The 21,744-nt window shown below is 38.7% G+C and overlaps 1 protein-coding gene across 4 annotated transcripts in view; it reads left to right on the forward strand.

The window, feature by feature from the left end:
• The window catches only part of RABGAP1L (RAB GTPase activating protein 1-like), a 966,320-nt gene that overhangs the window by 917,114 nt on the left and 27,462 nt on the right, over window positions 1–21,744 (forward strand). For 2 of the 4 annotated variants that reach the window (XM_006887703.1, XM_006887706.1), the window contains 2 exons: window positions 4,172–4,264; window positions 16,714–16,824. In XM_006887703.1, coding sequence (XP_006887765.1) covers window positions 4,172–4,264; window positions 16,714–16,824 — 204 coding nt within the window. Of the gene's footprint in view, window positions 1–4,171; window positions 4,265–4,454; window positions 4,741–12,478; window positions 12,668–16,713; window positions 16,825–21,744 lie in introns of those variants that run through there. The other 2 variants (XM_006887704.1, XM_006887705.1) reach the window with 2 other exon arrangements.

Consider the following 21,744-nt stretch of genomic DNA (forward strand, 5'->3'; position numbering starts at 1 on the left):
AAATAAAATAAAAGGAATATGTTGTCGTTCTTATGTGCTGTCAAGTCACTTGGGACGCATGGCAACCCTATGTGCAAGAGCCCTAAACCCTGCTCTATCCTGTGCCAACCTCACTGTCTCTGATACACCTACTCCCATTACCCCATTACTGAATTGACCCATCTCATCAAGGGTCTTCCTCTCTAAAAGGAATATATGATTAGGTATTATTTGCATGACAACAGTCCAGAATAAGAGCTGCATAGTAGTATGGACTGGGGGAAAAGAAATTGTACACCAATGAAAAAGTGATTTTGTGTGTTTTTTTTTTCAAAGAGAAGAACATCCTGGGCTGGCGGGGGGAGGGCAGCAAGGAGGAAAATGTGCAACAATGAATGAAAGGAAATAAAAAAAAAAGGAATAAAAATTAAAACTACCTTCTAAAGAGTCTATTTGCCTGTTCCTCAAAATCAACCAGAGTGCTCTTTAGGGGCAAGGATGGTGAAACTTCATCTCACTTAGTTTGGACATGTTGTCAGGAGGGTTCAGTCCTTGGGAAAGGACGTCAAGCTGAGGAAAGTAGAAGGTCATCAAAGAGAAGAAGACCTCAATGAACTGGATCGACACAATGACTGCAGGGTGGGCCTGAGCAGGACAGAGATGTGGATGGTGCGGGATTAAGCATGGCTCAGATCTGCTGTTCACAGGGCTGCTATGAATCATACATAGGAGGCTCGACGGTCCCTAATGACAGCAACATTGCCTGACACTGTTCTCTTCCTTCCTGTACCCTTAACCCAGGTCCTGTGTCTGACAAAAATGTCAAGTTTCAATATATTTCATTTCCTAAAATGAAAAAATTTTTGTCATGAAATACAGTTTCAAAAACTGTAAAAGTGTATCTTTTACAGTGTGTGAAAGTGTAATTACTTCATAGATAATGCACATTTCTCCTGTCTCTTTTTAGTCCACGCATTTCCTCCTTCACTTTGTGCCAATCACTGGTTGATGCTCAACATCACTCCACAGCACAAGATAAATAAGCTTGGAGGGTTTCCTAGCAACATATTGTTCTGGGAACCTGCTCCGTTTCCCTGAGCAAGAGGAAGCCAAACATCCTTGACTCTGAGCCAGATGAGAATGCATTAGTTTATTGAGGTGTTTTCATGCATTTCATGAAAATTTCACTTTAAAATGAACCATTTAACATACGTAGCATAATTGGCTTTTAAAAGGACATATTTTCACATGTTTAAAAAAAAAGCTGTAAGTTTGGATTTTAAAAAATATTCTTAGCAGATTTCTCTAAGAACAAACTTAAAATATGTAAACTAAGCATTGATGGCAGGCTCTGTTTTAGAATCATGTATAAACTATATCTATACAGGACTAATATTTAATTGAGTGTATGTACTGGTGTTGAGTGCCCCAGTTGTAAGCATAGTGAAATCCTTCCCAGTTCCTGGAGAGGTTGTTACTGGATGGACTCCCCCTTACAGTGCCTGCTCCTCTCTGACCCTGCCCCAGAATATTAGCCTAGGAATGCATTTAGAAGACAATGGAACTGCACAGGACCCGAAGGCCATGGCCCTTTTCTTATCTATCACCAGAGCTGTTGTTTCAGTGCCAGTAGTTTGTCACTTTATCCTGAGAGTCCATTTTTTTGTTTGCTTAGTATGTTTCATATATGGAGAGATAAGAAAACTAGAAGCAATTGAGGCCTCCATCACAGTCAAGAAAAAGAGCATTTTACTTGTTTTTTTGGAATATAAAGATGTGTATTCTCCTTGTTGATGAAAAGATATCCCTGAGGCCAATGCTGTTGGCAGGTGCTGTTTTTCTTTATTGCTTGTTGGTTGGACACAGTGGACTGTTGAAGGTCTCTGGAGATAGTGCAGTATTAGTGGTTTCCATGACAGTATTCAACAGTGATTTTTTTAAAAACTATTTTTTCTAGGCTTTCATATAATAATTCCTTTACAATATGTTTCATTCATATACATTGTGTTCTATACAATCTTTCATACAATCATTGATACCTTCTATTTTACATTATTTCTTAAACTGGTTAGCTTACAAAGTTTATATACATTGTGTTTCACTGTTCTTCATTCACATTCCTTTCAGTCCATCTCATCCAGTCGTCTTCTCCTGTGCTATCGCTCTACCCTTCCAAGTATGATGTCTTTGTTTTACGTACTTTGTGGGGGGGACCCATTTTCTGTTGAGTCAACTCACGGCAGTCCCTTTTGGTCAGAGTAGAGTTATGATCTGTGTTTTCAGTGGCTGATTTTTTAAAAAAAAATTATAATAAGTTATTTATTATTATGAATTTATTATTAGAACATTATTGGCCTTGGACTGTGTTTGAAAACTTTATAACTAGTATAAAGTTTATAAAGTTAGACTACATTGTTTTTAAGAACAAATTCTTTTAATTTCCCTCAACATTCCCCTACCCATCAAATTGTACAACCTGATGATTAGTTCCCCCTCCTCCTGCACATCCTCATCCCTCTGCTTCCAGCCTTTCCAACCGCTTTTGGATCCTTATTCTACAATAATCGTTTTAGACAATATTTATCCTTGTGGAAATGAGTTAGTTCACTCAGCATGATGCTCCTCAGTCCTTCCCAAGTTAGGTAATAATTTACAAAATCTTTGCTCCTGCGTGCTGTGTAGTATTCCATTGTGTGAATCTATCATAATTTCTCAGTCCATTCATTTGTGGTTGGACATCTGGGCTGTTTCCATGTTCTTGCAATGGTGAATAATGCTGTTATGAACATTGGTGTACAAATCTCCATTTGTGCCTCAGTTCTCATTTTCCCAGCGTATATTCCAAGTACTAGAAGAGCTGGGTCATATGGAATTTCTATGTTCAGCTTATTGAGGAAGTGCCAGACTGCCTTCCAGAATGGTCAGTGACTGATTTTTCAGAAGTAGATTGCCAGCTCTTTCTTCTGAGTTTCTGGTGAGTGGACTTGAACCTCCAAATTTTGGGTTAGTAACTGAACACCCTACACCATTAATAAGGGACCCCTTATGTATACTTACTTAAATTTAACCACTTCATTTTCCTGATGGCCTTTATGAACTAGGTGGGATTTTTTAACTTATAATTTTACAGATGAAGAAACTTGAGGCTAAGAGAGATTAAGTAACACCTTGCCTCAGGGTATTACAAAGGTAATACCATATTTTTACATAAATATCACATGCATTGTACACCCTCTCCTTACAAAGGCATTTTTGTGTTATGCTAATTTAAATTGAATTTTTAAAAAAACATTAGGGTAGAATGCTAACAAAAATATGAGGTAGGACACAGATAGTAAGAAAATGTATCTTGTTTTTGTAAAAGAAAATACCCTCAGGCTCTGGTCTATCTGGTCTGTAAATTCAGTGACCTTTACACTCTGTTATCTTTTTTCTTCTCTTTTTTTTTTTTTTTTTAGAATCCTAGGATTCTGTTCTCTTTTTTCTTTGTAAATTTTTATATAAAACAGTAAATTGCTATCTTTTGATCATTTTAGCTAAAAAATTGATGACAAGACAATTGTTAAAATAATCTTATATAGCACAGTGGTTCTATTCAGTGTCAAACCATTGATTCTGCTTTGTATCAGGTATAAAAGAAAAGGTTGATAATGCATGGGAATGATTGTATGAAACACAGTGTGGATGAAGTACAGTATGAAACACAATGTAAATGAACTTTATAAGCACACCAATAGAAAATTAAAGTGTTTAAAAAACATTTAAAAAGTGCAGTTATAATGAATTATAATTAAAGAAAAGAGTTAAATAAAAATAAAAGGTTATGACATATCAGCAGTATTTTAGAACAGAGATGGAAAAAGCTGGGGCCTGTTTCTGTAAGTTAAGTTTTATTGGAATGTAGTAGCATTCTTTTGCAGGGTTTTGTTTTTCCACTCATGGTTGCTTTCATGCAACAATGACAGAGTTGAGTGGTTGTGATAGAGAATGTGTGTCTAATAAAGTTGAAAATATTTGCTATTCAAAGCTTTACAGAGGAATTTTGCCAATACCAGCTTCAGAATCTCGATCGTCCATAACTTTGAATTAGATGCGCTCTTTGAAAATACCAGAGGTGGAACTGGTAAATAGTCAAGTATATTTTTGCTAAATGGAGTCCTTCACTAACATTCTGTTCCTCTAATCCTGATAGGTACCAACCAAGAAGCTGAAGAAATATGAAAAAGAATATCAAACCATGCGAGAAAGTCAGCTCCAGCAGGAAGACCCCATGGATAGATACAAGGTATGAGAGGCATCGGTCACTCATCAAAGTTAAATGGTTTCTCTTCTGTAAAGCAACAGTTAAGGCACGTTCGGGTCCCTCCGTTCTATTTTGAGACTTAGACCCTCTCTGATGATCCTGCTACATCCCAGGTATATTTTCACTTCAAGAAACGCCCTAGTAGCCAACGGTAATGTTTCTTTTCTTTCAGTTTGTATATTTATAGGTAACTCCAGCTGTTGCGCTAAACTGAGAATCTTCATAAGAAGCTGAGAGAAAGAGGGGGAAAGAGAAAGTGGCTTTCGACTGCTTTCAAAAAGAGGAAAATGGCAAAGTACTGTTTTAGGTGTGCACGGTCACACCCACAAAGACTTTTAGAAGGTGAACTGTTGTAAGATGGGCACATGGCTGTTTTATAAATTACCTCTGTCTGTAGCAAATGTTAAAAATATAAACGTACTCGGAACGAAAATAAAAACCACAAAAACATATCGAGCTTGGTAATGGTATTTGTCAAAACATTTATTTCCTCAAACAGATTTCTGAATGACAGTAGTGATGGACTACAGTGTACAGTTTCACAGTCAAAATGGGTTTGGTTTAGCATCTCATTAATTGTGATATTTTTTATTTTATTTTTTTATTATTATTTTGTGTGTATGTACTATCAAATTGGATCTGATTGGTACAGGAGGAGATTGTTCCTCCTTCTCCAGCAGAGCACCTGGTGGATTTGAACCATGTACCTCTGAGATTGCAGTGCAGTTTCTTACCACTAGGCCACCAGAGCTCCCCTAATAGTGGTATTTTTAAAAATTGTGCCATTCACCAAGACTGATGGGAAATGGTCATTTCCAACTTAGTTTTTTGGTTTTTTTTTTTCTCTATGTGAAAGATCATGATCTCATAAATTATTTTAGTTTTTCAGCCTCCATTAGCTGCATCCTGGTTCCCTTCTGCTTTGGATCAGAGCACTAGGATAAGAAAGTATTGTTTTCCTATTAAGCACTCATGCCATATCATCATGCCAAGAAATATATGTGATAACATTGATAATGTTTTATCCACAGGGGCATGACTTCCACTTTTGTAACTGGAGTTGCCTTTATGTAGTCATAGAACAGATATCCGCAGCTCCAGGGCAGTCACACAATACATCTTGTCTCTCAATCAAATGAGTAGTACAAGGGTTTGGGCAGAGAAACATGGGGAAAAGAATATGTAGGTTTTACAGTCCAACAGACATGAATGCAGATCTTAGTTCTCCAAACAAGAGCTCAAGATTTGGAGTCCAGCCTCTTTAGAATAGTTACTGAAACATTTCCTCATGTGTAAAATGGATAGCACAAGCCTTACCTTGTAGGATTGTTGTGAGGATGAGGGGCGTGGTATGTTAAGTATTAAACAGAGTTCTCTCATCAGCTCACTCATAGGGAGGCTACTGGGGGTTTTCAAGAGTGTAAATCACATGAGGGGAGATGGCTGTCTTTCTCCCTCAGAGCAACTGTTAGCTTTGAACCAATCACCTTTTGGTTGGCAGCACAACTCCTTACCCACTAGTCTATTGTGTTCAAGAAATTGTCTTATCAGGCCCATTGTTGTTAACATTAAATTGGAACCAAACAATAACTGACCATCCAGCAGATTTTCAGAGGTGGTTAATCACCCGTTTTTCTCCCCCAGAGAAGCTGGTGGATTCAAACTGTGTACCTTGGGGATCAGAGCACAGCTCCCTACCCCTAGGCTGCCAGAGCTCCCTATCAGACCTAGTGGTACTCATTTCCCCAATATTACTAGAATATCCTCACCTTTTAACCAGTCTATCCCTCCAATCTCTCTTTAATCTTCTTCATATTTTCCCCAGCTTACACTGCCTAATCTCACATCAGTGTGTTTCACTCCTTTGCTTATAGAGCTGAGTCAGTAAAGAAATGATGATAAAACCCCACATACTGCGATAGGAAATCCATTACTAGCTAGTCAGTTCCAGCTCATAGTGGCCTGTCCCGCAGAGTCAAACTGCCCCTGGGGTTTCCATGGCTGAAATCTTTATGGCCGCAGACTGGCACATCATTTTTCTGTGGAGTAGCTGGCAGATTCAAATCACTGAGATTTTGGTTAGCTGCCAAGCACTTCACCCTTGTGCCACCAGGGTTCCTTTATTGTGTGGGAATAGCTCTTAATAGATAAAAAGCTCTTGGGGTGAGATTTAAAGCTAATTTCTAGCACCTCCTTACCCCCTAAACCAATTATAACAGCCCGTATAGATATAGCACAATCCTCAGAAAGACTTAGACACAGTAATTAGAATACATTATTAAGGATAAAAAAAGTTCTCCTAATGCTCCTATCATTCTACTTTTATTGCCATAATAATGAATGAAATTGGGAAGAATGTATTAAAACAGCAGAGAGGGAAATGAAAGACCAAAACTGTACTTTTACTATCAGTGTGAGTCTGAACATTTTACTGTATCCTAAATCATTTTTGTTTTAATGCAGATATGTATGAATAAATAGTAAGATGCATACTGTATTTTCATGCATTAGATAATCAGTGTGTAGCTTTTTTTAAGTTGCCTGTTCAATGGAAAATTGAACTGTTTTGTTTTGAATGCATACGTTTTGAACATTGTATCTTTTTAAATTTGTGTGTTATTGCATCCCACATGGCTGTTAATTTTTTTTAAAGAATTTTTTTATTATTTTATTATTTTGTGTGTGTGTGTGTGTGTGTGTGCGCATACCGTCAAATCGGATCTGACTGGTACAGGAAGAGATTGTCCCTCCTTTCTCGGCAGAGCATCTGGTGGATTTGAACTGTGCGTCTCTGGGATTGCAGTGCAGTGTCTTGCCACTAGGCCACCAGAGCTCTCTAAAAAGAATTTTTCTTTTACTTTTCAAAGAGAGGAGCGATCTAGGGGGGAGGGCTGGGCAGGGAGAAAAGTGCAACAATGAATGGATATCCAAAATCTCTGTAATGTTCATTAAAATTAATAAAATACAATTTTTAAAAATGTAGTTATGAAGATGCAAAATCACTTTACCAAGTGTATCACCAGTACAATTCTTTAAACATGAGTTAAGTAAAAAGTATAGATAATACTTCGATGATGTAGTCCCAAGATTTTACAACAACCTCAAAATAACAGCCATAGGAGAGCTCTGGTGGCCTAGTGGCAAGAAGCTGCACTGCAATCCCAGAGACGCACAGTTCAAATCCACCAGATGCTCTGCTGAGAAAGGAGGGACAGTCTCCTCCTGTACCAGTCAGATCTGATTTGACGGCACACGCACACACACACACAAGTATCATTTCCAGCTATTAACAGATTTAGTGTTTCAGATAATCAGTATAAATTGAAGCAAATTCTATTTGAAATTAGCATAAGAAATCTTAGAGAACACAGTTGCCCAGCATTGAACTAGTGTGTTACCTGGGCTCAAGAACATCTCTCAACTCACTGCCCTTGTGTCGTTTGGACTCATAGTCACCCTCCATGGGGTTTCTGAGGTTGTGAATCTTAACAATAGGAAACTGTCCTCATCGAGTGGATTTGAACCACCACAGATACTTGACCTTTTTGTTAATAGCTCAGCACTCTACTCCTATACCACTAAGATATTTCACTCAGCATAATGTCCTTGAGAACTCCTAGAATATCTCTTGTTGTTGTGTGCTGTCAAGTCAAAACCAACTCATAACTGATCCTCCAGTGGGTTTTCAGAGGCTCTAACTCGCACAGGAGGAGACTGTCCATTCGTGTGCATTCAAGCAGAACAGCTTGTGGATTTGAACCACATGTCTCAGGGACAGCAGCACAGCTTCTTACCTCTAGGCCAGAAGAGTTCCCAGAATACCTCTTAGTGTCTTCTACATCTAGTTGAGTGAAAAATAAGATCTCTGTTCTAAGTTAGCACTTTGTAATTTGTAGCTTTGAGGATTAAATGTTGTTACCTAAATCTGAAAAATAAGTGGGGACAGTCTTTTTGCTCACATAGGGACGATTTGTCCCAGGTCAGGAAGAACTCCTCCCAACCATTAAGAGTCTTAATACTGAAAAAATGCCTCATCTGTCTCCTGACTTGCCTTGTGGACAGAGAGAAAGATGTGGCAATTAACAATTAAAAAAGACCCAGAAAAATGATACAATGAGACATCTTAAGCATTGTTTCATTTGATCTTACTTGTCTTAGACTGGTTGCACAGGTAAGAGAGCAGTCAAAAGTGGATTAAATCATTAACTAATAGGCTGGTACAGGATAGAGCAGGATTCAGAGCTGTTGTACTTAGGGTCGGGTCCTTATGAGTCACAAGCAACTCAATGGCACTTAACAACCACAGTAGTTAATTAATCATGTTGAGTTGAATTCTTGTTTTATCTCTTTAAGCTTCTGTTTTGTGTCCAGTTGATGGCACATGGGAAAAATCTGCATTTTCAGTTAAATATTACTATATCTAGCTCCATCTAGCACTTCAATCTCAGCTACCAAAAAGATGTGAAATAGTGTTGGTATAAATTTAATTTAAATTTTAAAAACTTACATATAATGAAAATGTTCTAGAATCAGGTAGCAATGATAGCTGCACAACCTGGAGAATGTATCCAAAACTATTGAACTGTATAATTTTTACAGCAGAATTTTGTGGTATGTGAATTACAGCCAGATATTTTTAAAAAGCAGATTGCTCCAAGGGGGCTGCAATCTCATCATCCACCATCCTCCTTTCCTGGACTCCACTTCACAACAGAGATTACATGTGTAGAAACCACACCACGCCTGTGGGAGGGACACCTCCCTGTCAAACTTGGGATTTTCATGATTACAGATCCTATGTATGCCTGTACTTCTTGTGGAAAAGTTGTCCAGTCAACTCCAACTCATAGCGACCCTGTGAAACAGAGTAGAACTGTTCTGTAAGGTTTCTAAAGCTGTAACCACAGAGAAGGGAGCTCTGGTGACCTGGTGGTAAGAAGCTGTGCTGCAATCCCAAAGACACTTGATTTGAATCCACCAGGATGGGCAGTCTCCTCCTGTACAATTTACTGCCTCTGAAAACCCACTGGAGGGTCAGCTCTGGGTCAGTTAAAAGTTCTTGTTCAGAGTGGTTACAGCAGTCTACTGCTGTTATCATGACACCACCAAGGGTCCCTGTATTGCACATATACATACACACAGATATACATTTGCATACACATGCATATGTAATAGGTAACACACGCATATGCACACGCTCTATGCCTCCTGGGCATAGCATCCTTGTGTATTTGAAACAGTGATACCTTAACCAGGATGCCAGCAGGAATCTCTGGAAGAACAATATAGAGTATTTATTCTAAACTCCTTTTATTAGCCTTCTTAACTTTGACTTGGCATAATTTTTTTTATTGCATCTTAATATTTTGGTTTTCAAAGCCATTTCTTCGTTTCAAATATCGTGAAAGGTTAATAGGGAGTTCTAGTGGCTTACTGGTAAAGAATTGCATTCCCAATCCAAAGGCAAACAATTTGACTCCCTCAGCTGCTCCAGGGGAGAAAGGTGGGAGGTCTCCTCCTGTGTGATTTACAACCTCTGAAAACTCACTGGTTGGTCAGATATGAATTAGGTTGCAACTCACAATTTAGGACAAAGATGAGTCTGTAGAGATACATTGTATCCACTTTCATTTTGGCATGGGCTCTCAGAAAATACACATTTTAAGAATGTGTTTAAGTAGCTATTTTAAGTACATTTTAAACATAGTAATAAGCAGCTACGAATTCAGAAATTAAAAATTTTATTGCCTACTTTAAGGAAATTGTGTTTTCATTGGCTTGGAAGGGATCTGTTTTCTACCTATCTAAATCCACTCTTGGGTTTTGTTGGAGTTTATTTTGGTTGGTTCTTTTCTTTTCTTTTTTAGAGAACTGTAGATTTCACCTGGCTCTGGAAGAGGACATGCTTTTCTATCTTTAATTAAAGAAGTACTGCACAAATGCAGTTGAGGCTTAAAAAGCAGAGCTAATTAATTAAACTCTATTAATCTCCCAAAGCATAATGAAGGTTATGTTATTACCTGTTCAACATGGGAAAATCCTAGAAAGAATTTCCAATCCTTAAACCCTCCAGGGTTTGAGACACATAGCATATTATAAATACATAATTTCTAATTGAAGTATTTTATCCATGTTCAATATAATTAAATTTAGAATGTTTCAATTTGCTTGTGGAGGCTAGACAAGTAATTTTTTTAAAAATTAAAATGTAATTCAAATGGAAAGAAAATTACATTGCCCAAGTTAAGTTTACTCAGAGTTCTCTTTGCACATACTAATTTTTATAGAATAATTGTCCCTACATGCAATTTAAAATTACACTATTATACTTGGGAGAAATAATTAAAACAAAATATTTGAAGTAAGGCCTAGCTGTACTTGGGTCCTTTGCCATCCTTACAGATTTAGTGAAATATTTTAGAGCAATTATCACAGTTTTTGTTTGTTTTATCTTGACAAATGAGGAAGTTTAAATCATGTACAGTTTCTTATCTGGGAGGAGTGATTTCTTTCTTACCAAATTGGGTTCCTTTTTATTCAGGGAAATGAAGATAGCAGAACTATCTTTTTTTTAAAAAAAAAAAACAACTTTTCTGCCACGGAAAATAAATTTATTTTTTTCATTTTCCCACATTATAGAGACTGTTGTTGTTGGGTTTGGGAAGTGCATGTTGTGAATAATATACCCTTAATGACTCCTAACAGACAAGAGGATGCTTTCATTTTTTGCATATAACTTCCTGATAAACTTCAGAAAGCCAACCACCCTTTTTTGAGCTTGGGTGACCAAAGGCCTCTTGAAGATTCTCAAACAACCTAGCTAAAAAGTGGTTTCTGGCTATCCCTGTTCACTTACTTAGTCAAGACTGAACACGTGGAGGAGATAAAGGAGTTTAAGTACGTGAAACAATTCAGCTGTTTTTATTCATGATGTTCAGAATTCATTCTTCAAAAATTTTCTTCAGTTTTCAGTTATTGCTTGTTAAAGTTGTGCCACTGAAAAAAAAAATCACATCAATGTATTTTTATATCATCTATAATTGGTTTACTTTTCCTAAAGTTTGATTTATGCTTGAATAGAGCATGGATCTGGAAACCATGGTCTGTGGGTGAAATTTAGCTCACGGGTAGTTTTTATAAAGTTTTATTGGAACATAATTACAACCACATGTTTACTTATGGTTGCTTATGGCTACACTTAATTGAGTAGGTTCAGGGTTGACCCAGTGTATTGTCTGGCCCTTTATAGAAAATGTTTGCTGACCCCTGTTCTAGAACACAACTTAAGATTGTTTTTAAAATGCTAAAAGAAATGCAGTCTGGCTTGCCAACTGCCAGTTATTACTGACAAGATTTGGTTTTTAGTTTGACATTTAAATTTTTTTTATAAAAACAATTCACCAGAAAGATGAAATTGGGTGTGAGGGGATAGGAATGGAAGCTCAGAATGATTCAGACTTTCTTCATTTAGAGATGGCACAGATACTTAAATATTCTATCTGTAGGCATTTATCTTTGTGTGCAAAATAATTGTCAGCTTAAAATTGAATGTGATGATTATCAAGTCACTTTTGAAGAAGATGTCCAAAAGGAATATATTGTTTGCTAATAAAATTGCACCGAGTCTTTTAGGAAAACATTTTCTCCTGACCCTTTGGTGTCTTTAAAAGATGTGCCAAGAATTCAACATAGCAACAGACAACACATCCAAAATATTGAGCTCTGGTTTTTAGAGCTGCTTCTTTTTTTTTTTTTCTTCTTTTTTCTGTAAAGCTCCATTTGTTTTCTTTTGATTGCCAGTTCACATTTCTCTGGCTTGTCATGTTGGAATAAATGACACTCACCATTCCTTATTCTGTTTCATCCAAATTTAAGCCTCTGGATAGACAAATGAGACCTGGGATCACTTTTTCTTTTACATTTCTTGACCCAGCACTCTCAATTTGTTGCCTAAAAATGAACTGTTTTGCAATGTTTCTGACTTTGTCATATGAGGAAGTTCCTTCCACCCAGCTTTAATAACACAGTATAAACAACTCACGCCAGAGTTGCTAATAGTTCCACTTTTTCATCTGTCATGCAAACTGCAAATGGTAGCAGGAGAGGGTGGAGTTTTAGAGTAGCAGCCTTCCTGAGTCAAGACTTGCCCACTGGTGCCTTAAGTGTGCTTGATTCCATCAAGTGTCTGCAGCCTTGGAGAGAACCTGGAGTAGATGACTAAGGAGAAACAAATAACAAAACAGCATTAACTAGTGTCTCTTTTTTGTTCTTACCATTTCCTAATTGTATTAGTAGGTGTGCAATTTCATTGGATATTCTTTTTTTTTTTCAATTGTTTTTGTACCTATGATTGAAAACAGTAGTTGGTCTATGACTTTTGAGGAGGTAAGTTTTTATCTGTGTGTGTTTGTAATATCAGCGTCTGTCTCTTTGGAAAAAAAAATGCAGTATCCTCCTCCCCAAAGTTACTGAGCTTTCCCAGCTGTGCCTCTCCCACTGCCAGAGAGGAGGGAGCGAAGGAGGAAAGTTGTCTCTGAGATTGAGACAAATGTTGTCAGCCGTGTGTGCGGTGAACCATGCCCCAAAAATGCAGTGCAATCCGGAGGGGTTGTAGAGTCCTGTATTCTTTCTAGAAGGACAGAGGACGTGATCTTTGTTTTGTTGATGGACTGAGCATTTGCCTTTCTGCTGGCTCGAATCTACAGCATGTGAGCATCTCAGGGGCTGATGGAAGCCGACTAATTTGAGCTAATCGTAAATTAAACCTTTGACAGGTGGACAGTCCTTCCTGCATATCAAAATGAACCTAGCAAGGTTCCCTTCTCCGTTTTAACACAAACTTATTCCTGAATCATTTCATTCAGAACTCGATTCTGGCTCCTTGGGGAAGGACTGCAAAAGGCAGCCAAGAAATGCTGTTGTCGCTTCCCCTTTAAGGGGTGTGGGCAGGTCCTTAGAAAAGCTCCACCTGAGTAGCTGAAGCCCTTGGGTAACCCTGGAGAAGTCCTGTGGACATCTCACCTACCCGTACTGATACTTTGGAGGACGATACTGCATTTTTGCCCCCCCTCCCACTTGTCTGTGAGTGCAGAGCAGGAGTCTGCCACTTCCCACTGTGCTGCTTGCTTTGCAGACACCGAACTGAAGCTTCTTGCTAAAGCCAAGGTCAAAAGGTGTGTCCCCTCAGCTACTTTGTCAGTTGCCCCCGGATAAGCATAATTATCCCAGGTCTTTTCTCTCCTCTGTTCCCTTAGCTGTGTGTCTGAAAGGGAGAGTTTGAGCTGGAGTTGTCAGCTTGATGAGAAGTTGATAGTTAAAATTACAAGTGAGCTCACATCTCTTTCTTCCATAATGTAATCCGTCAGACATTTATCCCTAATCAATAGTGATGTAGTCAATAGTGATGCACACAGGTGCATTTAAAAAAAAAAAAAAACAAAAGCACACAACTTTAAACAAAGCATTTGCCCTCGAACATTCACATGGCTTTACCTGGAGGTTATTTTCATTCCATTTCAAGCGTCTTTCATTGCAAACTGAAAAACCGATGGCAGCAACGTTTTGAGTGGTGTCACATGAACATGACTTGTAGTTGAGAGAGCGTTTAGTGCCTTGGAGTTCTGCAGATGCAAATTCAGTAGGAAAAGGACTCTGAACTCAGAAACAGGTATTAGGGTAGTCTTGTTCTCTTTTGAAGGTATTTATCAAGAAATGAGGACAATCTCTTCCCTGCATAAACAGCCTATTTAAAAAATAAGTTATGTTGAAATTGTACTGGATTTTGAGAATATATACTCTTGCCTAGCAACAGAGAAATTTACTGGAAAGTTTATGAAATAATTTTTAAATGGAAGCATTCAACAATTATTTGTATATATATAATATATATACTTATGTTGCAATAGCTTATTATGAAATACTATCCTTATTCTATATTTTATATTTATAATTTTTTTCTTTCTTTTGATGGAAAACTAATTCTTCAGTCCCTGCTATAATGTTGATTATTTCAGCAAAGATGGAAAGATTTTAACTGTATAAGCCCAGCATTAAAAAATATGTCAGTCTTCACTTTTATCATGCTTTCGTGGGACCATGAGAGAACAGACAGAATTTGATGAGTACAGTTTGTTCCTGCAAGTGAGCACACTGTCTTTTCTGGCAGGGCCGCACTTTTGAGGGGTTACTTTGTATATTGATTATAAAATAAGATGGAGCATGATTTCTTGTACAGTAAGTTTCTTGCAGGAGTCAATAATACAAACAGTTCTTCTTTTCACATTTTAACTTTCTTATTACAGTCAAGATTCTGAATTGCTTTTCATTTTTCTAAATTAAAAAAAAATTATTTAACTCAATTATAAATGTATTATATGTTCACCTGGGAACATTTAAAAAGCACCACCCACAGTGCCCACCATGCATCTGTCAGTTTGTCTTTCTGTGCTAGCTGTTGCTATGAGGTCAGAAACTTTGTCCCCCATGGTGAACGGATTTCAGTAGAGCTTCCACACTTAAAACTGGGAAGAAGGCCCTCTAATTGTCTACTTCTGAAAGAAATTGGCCAGTGAAAACTTTATGAACAGCAATGTGAAGTCATCTGATAAAGTGTCAGGAGATGAGGCCTTCAGGTTGGAAGACACTCATCCTATGACTGGGACAGAGTTGTCTGCTCCCAGTAGAGTTAGTGTGGACAAAGTAGAGCTTCAAGGACCTTCATTTGCTGGTGTGGCACCTCTCCACATCACACATAGCAGTGATTGGTTGGACTGGCACAGACAGGCAGTGTTTCATTCAGTGGAATCAGGTTGTTGTGACTCAGAGGTGACTTGATAGCACCTGACAATGTCAGCAACAGGAAGAAAATGGCTTCTATGTTGCTGTAAAAGATGAGATTGTCCAGTATGTATTTTTCACCCTGCAAAATAGAATAAACATTTACTCTGTCAAGAGATGTTTATTCTAATATTTTAATAATATCATGGATTTATTTTAAAGTATTTAAGTAATTTAGGATTGTTTTTAAATGATCTTTATCAAGAATGTTCTGACCTTCCCCAACCAGCCAGTCTAATTTTTCCCAAAAGGACAGATGATGGACCCACACAGCTAGATATATATGGTCTTCCTTCAGCTTCTCTGGTTAGCTTTCCTTGATTTGGGATTCTCAACCTTCAAGAAAGTCATTGTTGTCTTTCTTTAAAGAATGAAAAGAGAGAGAGAGAGAGAAGTTAGCATTTCTTCTTTGAGTATAACAAGCACCAGTTGTTTTATAGAAATAAACTGAGCCTCACCCCACCCAGCCCGTGTGCTGTGGTGCGTTATCTTCCAAGGCGTAGAGTTCTTTTCTGGTTTTGCATCACTGCTTTGACTGCTTTGTCTGAGTTTTTGCTGCCTTTGCAGAAAACACTGCTGGGAGTGTAAATCTGAAAAACAGGAAGGTCTCATCACATTGAAGTCTTCCTGTCAGCTCTCTCTTGAATCTCCTGCAACAATCGCTAACAATAGCAAAGAAAGCACTTTTGATGCTTTGGAAGTGAAGCTACTGAATTGCTGTTCTGAAAACAGACATGAAGTCCATCATTGAGAACGGCCAGTCAGAGAGGACTTTGCTTCACCAGAAACTGTCACATTTAATGACTGGATTGTTCTCATAAAATCATTTGGTTTCTGATGTTTCCTGGCAAGCCAAGGAGGAAAGATTCTTTTAGCTAGAATCCTTTATTCTGAGATTATCTTTTGCCTTTTGCAAGAAGGTTTTTGACATTTCCCAACCAGCCAGCCTATTTTTCCCAAAAGGACAGTTTGGATCAGAACAAGCACTTAGAGACATTGTTGTGAGGACTGTGAGCTCAGAAACTGGGCCTCAGAAAGGATATTTACTCTCATAGGAAGAAAGATAATGTCTTTTGTTAACTAAGCCAGGAGTCTAGTTATCTTGATTCTTGACTTAGTGCTCTTAAATATGTTGAATCCTGGTTTAAAAAAAAATTTTTTTTAATGGCACAAATGTCTAGAGATTTCTCTCCCATTTCTTTTTTCCTGGATCGTGCAGTTTCCCTCTAGGGACTATTGTGTATGTGACAAAGAATCGCCTGGGTCTGTTCTAGGTCTGTAAGAAAACCTCGCAGGATTGGGGGTGTCTTTGGACAATTGACTGTGAACTATTTTCTGTAATGAAATGATGTCTGGGGGTTTAGGGGCAGCCGGTGAGGGTCACGGGTTGGGTCCTGCATCCGCACCGCTGGCTTACCTCACTGTTGTTTCCCAGACAGCAATCCTGCCTTCCTGTGCCACTTCCGCCTTCTCCTGTTACACCTTTACAACTTCACTTTGTTGTTGTTGCTTGTTTCTCCCCACCAGTTCCCTTTGTTTCTGCTTGTATGGTCGGGCTCTAATGGCCAACTCTGGCTATTGCTTTTTGCCTGCAGAGGGAGAACCGGAGGTTACAGGAGGCCAGCATGAGGCTGGAGCAAGAAAATGATGACCTTGCCCACGAGCTGGTAACCAGCAAAATCGCTCTGCGGAATGACTTGGACCAGGTAAGCTTGTCATTCACTGGGCAGAAGTAAGATGGGGGTGACCTCCTCAAAGGCAAGGACCAAGGTGGTCTCACTGCATCCCACCAGGACTCACTCTGTACTCGATACCAAGAGAGCTGCTTGAGTGATGGATGACAGGGTGGGTGGGCAGGCATGTGCTAATCAGAGAGGAGGAAAAACAATCTGTTTACAGCAGTTTGGGTCATTTGCAAGCACTATGTGTGACATACTTTTTATCTTCCCCCAGTCCTTCCAGACTCTAGTTTCTCTTCATATGCACTTCTCCTAAACCAAGGGCTTCCAAAATAATTACTCATGAATAAGAGTCGTCGAGAGTGTGCTGAGGTCACTCTAGTACTGATAGACACCATGCGTTTTGGTCCAACCAGAAATCTTATTGACCTTAAATAGAAAAGATAGTGTATGAATTGCATTATCAGTGGACTGACAGCCAGCTTAGTGGCTCAGAGCAATTTGTAGGAATTATTCTAGTCTTCCCAATAATTCCATAGTGAATTGATTTGGGTAGGAATTCCAATGATTTGATAGTATAATTCCACCAAGCAGATATATAACTTTATTCACCATTTTATAAAGGAGCTAACACATGTCTTTATTCACCAATGTTATAACACATGCATATTCTAATATCAACTTTCCTACAAAAAGTCAGAGAGATAGTCAAGCAAAAAAATATTTGTTGTAACATGACAAAAATTTTTATATAGCAATAATGTTTGTATCAAATAGTAAGGGAATAGTTAAATGATAGTATAAAGTCTTGGTATAAAGTCTTTTTGGAATAATTTTTTTTCAAAAATAGAAGGAAAATTATGTCATAGTGGTTTTTAAAACCATGTGTTTATGTATATATAAGTGCATCTAAATTGCAAAGGATATGAGGTGGAATGGAGCCATCTTGTTAGGAAAGGGCCTAAAATAGCCCAGCACAAGAATAAAAACCTGTTGAGGAGATACATCATCAATTACCAGCAGGTAACAGTCATCACTTTCTTGAGTGGTAAGAGTAAGGCTAATATTTTATTGCTCTTTATACTTTATCCTTTTTTTTTTTTTTGGGCAAGACTTTAAATTACTTGACCACCTTTGGTTAAGTAATAATACACCTTGTAACATTTTTTTCTGGGTTACCCTAAACAATTAAACTCTGGACTGTTGTCCAAAATAGTTGGAAGTTCAGACTTCAGAAGACAGACCTGAAGAAGCAGCTTCTGAAGGGTCAACTCCTTGAAAAGCCCCCAGAGCGGTTCTGTCCTGCACCCGTGTGGCAGCTGAGAGTTAGAAAAGACTCGTCAGTAATCAACAGTAGCTTTTTCATAGAAAAACAGGGGGGGAGAGAAATAATTAGTAATAATTTTTTTTGATCAGTCTAAAATGGCTGCAGTTATAGGTACTCTTGACATCGTTATTGAGAAACTGGGTACCTCATGTGGGTACTGGGTCAGTTCCTAAAACAATCCCTCATTGCTTCCTTTCTCCTTGCCGCCCACTCCCCTATTTTGCTCTCTGTCTCTTTTAAGTAAGTGAATAAGGCCTGGGCTGTGCCTTCAAGTTCAAGGATGAAGAGAAGCGCTCCTGCACACACACATCTCCTAACTGCAGATTCTGTGGCTTCTTCTGCAGCAGGATTTAGCTGCCCCGAGTGGGCTCCTGCCTCTCCAGGCGTCAGAGGCCAAGGCTGGGAGGGAAGCTAGCACCTGTGCCTGCCTTTAACCACTGTACCCAGAGCCTTTCCTTCCCCAGCTTATCAAGACCAGGCCTCTTAATTAAAACAGCACAGCTTTGGCAAATGTTACAGTCAAATATGAAAGCAGATTGGATTTGAGACAATATGTAAAGCAAACAAACACTAATTAGGTAATTGAGTAATTTTTTTTTTAAATAAGTCATCACTCCTCGGTTTAGTGCTGCCTTCCACTTCCAGGGCCTCAAAGGCTCTTGCATTTTTCTCTGTGCCAGAAGCCCTCTGTTTGGCTGGCTCATCTTTGCTCAGACTTCCAAAATAGGACTAACCAGGAATTCACAAGGAGAAAAGATTCAACCTGACCATTTTGGTCTCTCTTGCTACCTCCTGTCAGTTCCCTTCTGGCCCTTTTCTTACTCTCCCACTGAAGACTGAGTCTCAGCTCCCTCTAAGCACAGGAAGTTCTGCACTGGACCATAAATGACTTGTAATAAATGACACATTATTTTCTTTTGTTCTAAATTGAACAACTGGCTCAGCCAGTTTTTTCAGAAGGCATTTCTAAAAGGCCCTGACCCCAATAATAGAGCTGAGTCTTTTGATTAGATTGTTGATTTGTTTGTGATTAAACCACATACTGCAGCATGTGCATCAGTCAGAATCAGCCTCAGAAACCAGGATGCAATTAGAAGTTTCAATATCAATCAGACATTTTAAGATGTTGGTAAGTGATTAGGAGATGCAAAAATGACAGTGTTCATCTTAAGCTTCTTATAAAAAAATAGGGTGAAGTTTTTATAATTTGGTTCAGAGATAGAATTTGAGTACCTATGTATGTGTTCAGTATTTCATTCCTAGAGCTTCACTGAGCATTAATGATGACTTATACTCCTCTGACGTATAAAGGTCCAGAAGTCCATTTTGCATGGGAACCAATTGTCATTGCCGTCTAGCCGACCTTCCTTCAGGTTTCGGGGGTTGGAAATTGCATTTTCTGGAAGGAGAATGCCTATCTTTTTCCCTCTGAGTCGCTGGTGAATTTGAACCACCAGAGCGACACAACCTGTGGACTGTGCCATCAGGGAGAACTAGCCCTATTTTGATGGCCATAAGATTGCACCTACTTTACTGTTTAACAAAGAGGGAGACCTTTGAGTGAAACTTCCTGGGAAATGTCCACCCTTTCATGTGAGACCTGCAGCAATTGCTACCGATGTTAGATCTGATAATAACAGAAGTAGAATGAGGTTGATGTATATTTTGATCTCATGAAAACTTTTGGGTAGAAAATCCAGGGGGGGGAAGAATGCTTGGATATTTACTAAAAATTGGGCTGACTCTTTAAAGATTTACAAAAAAGCTAAAATGTGTGATGAATTTCTCTTCAAGAAACTAAAGTTAAAAACAGATTTATTTCACAATTTCTTGATAGATATTTTCAAAGGTGTCTTTTCACAAGATGTGGAGATTTCTGAGGACACTGTAAGAGGAGGACTGTTGCAGTCATTTGTGGCAGCAAGACTGTTGCTCAGATGAGAGAACTTTCTGGGGTAGGATTTAAACCATAATAGATAGAGCTGACAAGCAGCTCTGGGACCATCCATCCTGTTTTGTAGATAACTTTAATCTGATTTGCAACTCCAGGATTCTCAATTCTATAGCTATTCATTTATTGTTGCCCATTTTCCTCCCTCCCCCTCCCAGGATTCTCAATTTTGCACTTCCATAATTTAGATCAGATATAAAATTTATGAAAATCTAGCTTACAACAGCAATGTGCTGTATTTTTTTTTAAGCACCTCTAATCTTAGTATGTTGTTCTGCTCTGTGTGGGTTCCCTCTACCTGTGATCTGATACAACACAATGAATTTCAGGGTCTTTGAAAGGATCTTTTTCACCTGAACTGTCCAGCAGTTCTAACTGGTCTCACAGTGATGGAACATCAGGGTCTCTGATACAGTGAGAACAGAGAGGCCGGAGTACAGTCTCACTGCCAGTCCCCAGCGCACTGCTGGCCAGGCCATCTGGCCGTGTGGTGGGGATGGCGAAACACAGCCAGGAGCCAGCCTGGCTGGTTTGCATGATTACTTGGAGACTTTTTAGCTGCTCTCCCTACCCTGTTTCCATGTCCAGTAGACACAGTTTGCTTTGCCATGAGTTAGCGAACCACATCTTTTCGTTCTCCAAATCGAAGTGGACACTCACAGGAGTATCCACTCTGTGTTTGGCAATATACTTGCTGCTGAGGATACAGTGAAGAGCAAGCAAGCCTTGGCAACAGCCTTCTGGAGCTTTCAGTCTTGTGGACAAGACAAACCAATCACACATGTAATTTATCACTGCATACTGTGTTAAAATCCAGCAAGGAAAATGTGAGATATTTAAAAAGGGAAACTAATTTAGATAAAGATGAGTGGGGCAGGCATGCTTCTCTGAGGAATTTGAAGCTAAGACATAAAGGATGAAGTGGTGATGGTGGTGTTTGCTGTCGGTTTGGAACCGACCCAAAGCTGGCCTCCCACTGGGTTTTTAGAGCAGTAAATTATATGGAAGGAAGTTGCCTATTTTTCTCACAGAGCAGCTGATAGATTCAAACCCTCTGCCTTTGGAATTCAAGTGCAGCTTCTTACCACTGTTGTTGTGTGCTGTTGGATTGGAACTGACCCATAGCTGACCCTCCAGTGGATTTTCAGAGGCAGTAAATTGCATGGGAGGAGTTAGATCATCCTTCCTTCTCCTACAGAGCAGCTGGTGGATTCAAACCATGTGCCTTTGGGATTGCAGTGCAGTTTCTAACCACTAGGCGACCATACAGTGTATAAATGTTATTTTTGTTAGACACCAGAAAGTCAATTTCCATTCAGACTGATGCTGTATCCAGTGGAACAAGAAAATGTCCTTTGAGCTCATCATTGCAGTGACTGTGTTAACGCATCTCATTGAAAGTCTTCTTTTTCATTGACTCTACTTTACTGAGCACGATGTCCTTTTTTGGGGACTGGTTCCCCTGATGACATGCTCAAAGCAGTTGACGTAGAGATAGATAGATGGATGGATGGATGGATAGATAGATAGATAGAGATAATATGACTTAATATGTTATATTAAGTATAACATAACTTAATAGTTAAACATATATGATAGTATACTTAGAAAACCCTAAAGACTCAGCAAGAAAACTATTGGACGTAGTTGACCAATTCAGCAAAGTAGC

The sequence above is a fragment of the Elephantulus edwardii genome, unplaced genomic scaffold, assembly GCF_000299155.1.
Source record: "Elephantulus edwardii isolate Elephantulus edwardi_28Jun2011 unplaced genomic scaffold, EleEdw1.0 scaffold00061, whole genome shotgun sequence".
NCBI classification, from domain to species: domain Eukaryota; kingdom Metazoa; phylum Chordata; class Mammalia; order Macroscelidea; family Macroscelididae; genus Elephantulus; species Elephantulus edwardii.